At 55.8% G+C, this 5,838-nt stretch overlaps 1 protein-coding gene across 1 annotated transcript in view; it reads left to right on the forward strand.

Annotated features, from left to right (window-relative positions):
* Positions 1–5,838, forward strand: part of MUC2 (mucin 2, oligomeric mucus/gel-forming) — a 53,579-nt gene that overhangs the window by 1,705 nt on the left and 46,036 nt on the right. The window contains exons 2-5 of the mRNA XM_027860202.1: positions 1,155–1,419; positions 4,245–4,359; positions 4,743–4,833; positions 4,930–5,036. Of these exons, the coding sequence (XP_027716003.1) occupies positions 1,155–1,419; positions 4,245–4,359; positions 4,743–4,833; positions 4,930–5,036 (578 nt within the window). The remainder of the gene's footprint in view (positions 1–1,154; positions 1,420–4,244; positions 4,360–4,742; positions 4,834–4,929; positions 5,037–5,838) is intronic.

Genomic DNA, 5,838 nt, shown 5'->3' on the forward strand with positions numbered 1-5,838 from the left:
GTGAGGACCCCAGCAAAGGTGTCAGGAGCCCTGGGCTGGTGTGAGGAGCTCCAGGTTGGTGTGAGGGGCCCTAGCAAAGATGTGAGAGGTCCTGGGCTGGTGTCAAGGGCCCCAGGCTAATGTGAAGGGCTCCAGGCTGGAGTGAAGACCCCAGCAAAGGTGTGAGGGATCTGGTTCCTGGTGAACCCGGGTTTAAATCCTGGTCCTTCTGTGACCTCAGGAAAATTCCTTCCCTCTGGGCTCCCACTTTCCTCCGCTATAAAATAAAGGAACTTGGTGGGCTAGACCAGACAACCTTGGAAGTTTTATAGCTCTCTCTTCTGAGTCAGGCCCTTCGTGGCTTCTGCCAACCCAGTGAGAGACAGAATGGAATTGGGGGGCAGCCTGAGGGGAGAGGAGAGACAGCTAATAGCAGGAGTGGCGGGGACCCTGCAGGAGTGGGCTGGGTGGTTGGCACTTAGCAAGGCAGTGAATCTGGCAGAAGGGCTACCTTTTGGCTAGCCAACTGGCTAGGGGCAGCACCAGCCCATAGACTTTGGCTTCTTTCCAAGGAAGTGGTATCTTGGGGTGGCTGAGGAGGGCTGACACATGCTAGAAACCCACCAGGGTGATAGGGTGGGAGCCATACGGCTGTCTATGGAACCAGGCTGGGCAGTCGTTGCATTTTTAATGCACCTTCATAAGGCATTTGCCAGAACGGGATCCCGCAGCAGAAACCTCAATGCAAGGCAGGTCTGAGGCCCCCAGTTGCTCTTGGCTTTGCAGCCTGAACAGATGGAAGAGGATCACCCCTGCTGGCTGGAGGAAGGGATTGGAAGCACCTCAAGTGCTTATTTGGAGGCTTTGGGGAGCGTGGGATATACCCTGTGCCTACAGACCCTGCAGCCTGACAGATGGAGGGAAGCCTGGATGCCAGGCTGAGGAGGGAAGGGGGAGCTCAGACTACTTTCCGGAATCCCCCTCCCCTTGCCTTTGGGGAGCCCCAGTATTCATTGTGATCCCCTCAGGGGCCCATCACGCTTTGATCTTCAGGGTTGCTAGGGATATACCTTCAGGAGGCCAGTAACTGGCCCAGACCCCAGACCATCCGAGGGACACACCTGCCCACCAGCTTTGCAGACTCTCATTTCAGGCTTCTCTCTGTCTTACTACAGGCAGGAGTCTCAACCATCACCACGATGTCTGTAGCACCTGGGGAAACAACCATTACAAGACCTTTGATGGGGATGTCTACCAGTTCCCTGGACTCTGTGATTACAACTTTGCTTCGGACTGCCGTGACGCATACAAGGAGTTTGCTGTCCACATCCAGCGTGGCCTGAACAAGGATCACCACCCCCAGATCACCTACATCCTGGTCACAATCAAGGATGTTACCATCTACCTCACCCACCAGCTCGTGGTTGTGAATGGGGCCATGTGAGTCATGGGAAGGAGAGGGTTGAAAAGGGAGTGGAGGCCGCCATCTTGGCATGCTCAGTTCCTGTTGCCCCACCCAATATCCTAGCAAAAAGGTGTCTGCCAGCCACGCATATCACTGAGACAGCACCAGCACCTGGTGCCCGTGGGCAGGAAGACTTGGTGTTAGACCTGGGGCCTGGACACAGGCTTGGGCTCCTGGTTAGGAGACACTGGGGATTTACCAAAAGTCGGCTTCAGAGATAAGCGGGTCCTAGGCTCTTCAGACGGCAGAGCTAGAAAGGCCTTTAGTTGACAGAGCAGCAAATGGAATCTCCAAAAGGAATGGGGAGGAGACTTGACCAAGGTCACACAGCATCAATGGGTAGCTGATTCAGGGCTCTGTGTGTGTCTGTCGGACTGTTCCCATCAATTATATTTCCCACTGCCAACTCTGAGGTGAGGGCTCAGCTCCAACAAAGTGAGATCCAGTGCGCTCTATGCTTCCTCTGGAAATCACTGCTGTTCCACAGCCTGGGGCAGGGTTGGAGGCTCAGGAGTAGATGAGGAAGAGGGGCAGGGGTGAAGCCCAATCCCAGGACTCCATTCCCGCTCTGTGCCCCGTACTGGCCTCAGACGCGGCTGTGTGTAAAGGACAAAGCGCTGGGTGTAATGCACACCAAGAGGTAAAGTTACCAAGCAAGTGTCCTGTTTAAAGGGACAAAGGAACCGAGGACACTCCTCCTTCTCCTGGGCTTGGGATTGTTCCTGAAACAAAGACTTGAACGTGGACCTGTTGGGCTGGTTGGCTGGAGAAGGAGGAGTGTCTCTTTCCTAAGATTTCATTGCCTTGCTCTCTTCACATCGCAACCCTCGGCACCTGTGCTGGGGTCACGGGATGAGGCTGGGCTCCCTGTCCAGATGGAGGCTGTTCAGGGTGCCCATCGTCATGCCCTGGAAGCTGTCGACCCCAGCTCGCCGTGCCCCCTTTAAATCCTCAGCCCTGGGACATTGCTCCTGAGCTGGTGGACGACTCTGTGAGGTGTGTGTTGGGAAGGGTCAACTGGCTCCCTTGGGTCACCATCATCTTCCTCCTCTGTGAAATCAGGATAATCGCATGTGCGCCATCTGTCTCCAGGACTGTGCTGAGGAATGTGTTGTCAGCTTGCAACACTGTAGCAGTATCAGCGAGGGCTAGTCTTATGATTGACTTGTGCTTGTGGAAGATTAGCCTTAGCAGCAGCCATTCCCCGCCCCCCCCCACCCCCCTGCCCCCAGACCTGCAGTTCAGGCAACTGCCACTGGGGGGAGGGTTGGGTTTGACTGTAGTTTCATAGACCAACCAAGGAGACTTTCCCTAGGCATGGAGAGCTGAGGGAAAATGGGAAAAGATGGATTTCCTAGGAATGTCTCACACCTATAGAGCAATTTTCAGTGTCAAAACACCTTTCACACAGAATTTCCTCCCTTGCTCTCCAGAGTAGCTCTTTGGCTGCCTTCCCTTGGGTGTCGTAGGCAGAGCAGGGATTATAAACTGTCCCCTTTAGATGAGAAAGCTACAGACCCAGCTCCAGAGCGCCCAGACGCTGTGTGCGGGGCTCACACACCAGGGCCTGCCTGGGTTCTCTAGAATAAGTGCTCTCCGCTAGGGCTGGTTCACATTCTAAATGTTCACTCCTAGCAAAGAAGTCCATGCATTCTGATGGAGCAGTTGGGTTCCAGCCAATGGGGGCGGGGTGGCCAGGATGGGAAAAAGAAAGGACTCCCCTTCACTCCCTGCCCTGCTCCATCTGCCTGTATGCACGAGCTCCGGTTATCCAGCAAGGGATGGGGCACAACAGCTGAAAGCTTGTGCCCAGTCTGAGGCCGCAGAGGGTGGAGATCAGCAGGGAGGCCACAGCACAGCAGCAGGGAGCCCGCGAGGACCCGGGCACCACAGACACTGTCTCTCCAGCGCTATCATTTCACAGAGGAGGAAACCGAGCTCCAAACAGAGGAAGGGTCTTGCCCAAGTTCACGTAGATACCCGAAGGAACCAATGTCCAAGAATAAGTCTCCAGAAAGAAATCTATGGCCAGGACAAGAAGGAGCAGTGGAAGCCTGGCGCCACTCTCCTTTGTTTTCCAAAGACCTTGGGGTATCCTGGTTGAATTTCCCTAAGTCCTGGGCTTAGTGCAGGGGAGGGAGAGAAGGAAGGAGACACACACACACACACACACACACACACACACACACAGAAAAAGAGAGAGAGAGAGAGAGAGAGAGAGAGAGACAGAAAGAGAGACAGAGACACACACAGCAGGAGAGAGACAGAGACAGAGAGACAGACACACACAGTGGGGGAGGGAGAGAGAGAGACAGAGACAGAGAGAGAGAGAGAAAGAGAAGAGAGGGAGAGAGGAACGTCAGGCTCAAGGGTTGGGATGGGGAGCAGGCTGAAGGCTGGGAGCAGACAGATGCTTTCCAGAGTGCCCCCCCCCCCCGCCCCAAGGGGCTGGTGTGCTTGTGTGTGACATCAGTGGTGGGGAGGGGCAGCAGACCTACTAGGGAAAATGGAGAAGCCCTCTTATCGGAGCAATGGGAGAGCAGCATCTTGCCCATGGCAGTACCTGATTACCCAAACTACCCAGCTGCCCCCGCGCCTTCTCTCATGCCGATGAGCCTCCAAGGGAAGGTCTTAGCAGCTGAGAGCCCAGGCCGGGGGCTCTCTTCCCCCAGCCTCCCCTGCCCCATCTCCCCACGTCTCCTGGGAGGCTCCGGGGGCCTCGGCCGGTTGCTGGGGTCCACAATCTCTTCGAGTTCCTCAGTGTGGCTCAGCCCGGACACAGCGTAATGCTTTCTTGCAGAGTCCACGTGCCCTACTACAGCTCCGGGCTCCTCGTTGAGAAGAACGATGTCTACACCAAGATTTACTCCCGGGTGGGCTTTGCCCTCATGTGGAACCTCCAGGATTCCCTCATGGTAAATGCACTGTCTCTGGGCATGGCAGCTTCCCTGGCCACTGGTCCCCAGAATGCCCAGGGCAAGAGAAGGCGAGGGGAAGCCTGCCATGCCAGCAGGCCTTCCGGAGGGGAGTGCCTCAGTGTACCCCAGGAGAGCAGGAGGAGACCTGGAAGACCGAAGCTGAGGCCTGGAAGGGGCCAGCGGCCTCGGGGTGGGGGCTGGGCAGCAGTGGGAGTGTGTCCCTCCCACTCTCTCTGCCCCAGGGTCCCCGCCAGTCCCTTGTGCCCCAGCCTGTTCCAGCCAGCTGTGCTGCCGGGAGCTGACTGTCTCTCGGGTGTGGGCTGCCGGTCTCAATGCCTCTGTCTTCTTCCCCCACCTCCTGCTCTTTCTTCTCTGCTCAGCTCGAGCTGGCGGCTAAATTCCGCAACCATACCTGTGGTTTGTGCGGCGACTACAATGGCAGGCAGACGGACTCTGAGTTCAACGATGAGGGTAGGTGGCCCTCTCCCCCACCCAGGGGGCTCGGCAGGGGCGGGAGAGGGGGGAAGGGGGGCCCAGACACACGCGGCTCCGCGCTCTCCCCGCCAGGAGTTACCTTCAGCCCCATCGAATTTGGGAACATGCAGAAGATCAACCAGCCGGATTCTGTGTGTGCGGACCCGGAAGAGAAGGCCCCCGAGTCCTGCTCGGAACACGTAAGCGATTCCTGGCGCAGGAGGTCGGGGCTGGGCTGGCGTGGGTGACCAGCACTCCCGGAAGGCTGTGAGATGGCATGCGGAGGTGTGCTGGCGAATGTTTAACAACCAGCTCTCCAAAAAAAAAGATCTGGGGAGGAAGCACTTCTAGGTGTAGTCTCTGTGATTAACATGCTCTCGTCACTTCCTAAAATCTAGACCATCTGTAGAACACCAAATCAAGTCCTGATTTAGAGAATTTGCCAATTTCTGATGTGTAAATGCTCACACTGCAAATTTAACAACTGGCTCTTGTGAGTTAGTTGGAGATGGTTCCGACACACTTGAGCATGTACCCTTCCTTCTTTGCCTCAACCTCCCTCCTTTCCTCCCTCCCTTCTTTCCTTCCTTCTTCCCTCCCTTCTTTCCTTCCTTCCTCCTTCCCTTCTTCCCTCCCTCCCCTCCTTCTTTCTTTTCTTCCTTTCTTCCCTCCTTTCTCCCTCCCTCCATTCCTCCCTCTCCTTCCTCCCTCTGTTCCTCCCTCCATCCCTTCCTTCCTCCCTTCCTTCTTTTCTCCCTTCCTTCCTCCATTCCTTCCTCCATATCTCCCTTCACCCTTCCTTCCCTTCTTTCCTTCCTTCCTTCTTTCTTCCTTTCTTTTTCCCTTCCTTCCTTCCTAACTCCCTTTTTTCCTCCTTTTCTCCCTCCCCTTTCTCCCTTCTTTCTTTCATTCCTTTCTCCCTTCTTTCTTTCATTCCTTCCTCCCTTCCTTTCTCCCTCCCTTCCTTCCTTCCTTCCTTCCTTCCTTCCTTCCTTCCTTCCT

This window comes from Vombatus ursinus, unplaced genomic scaffold, assembly GCF_900497805.2.
Source record: "Vombatus ursinus unplaced genomic scaffold, bare-nosed wombat genome assembly UNPS02014176.1, whole genome shotgun sequence".
NCBI classification, from domain to species: Eukaryota; Metazoa; Chordata; class Mammalia; order Diprotodontia; family Vombatidae; genus Vombatus; species Vombatus ursinus.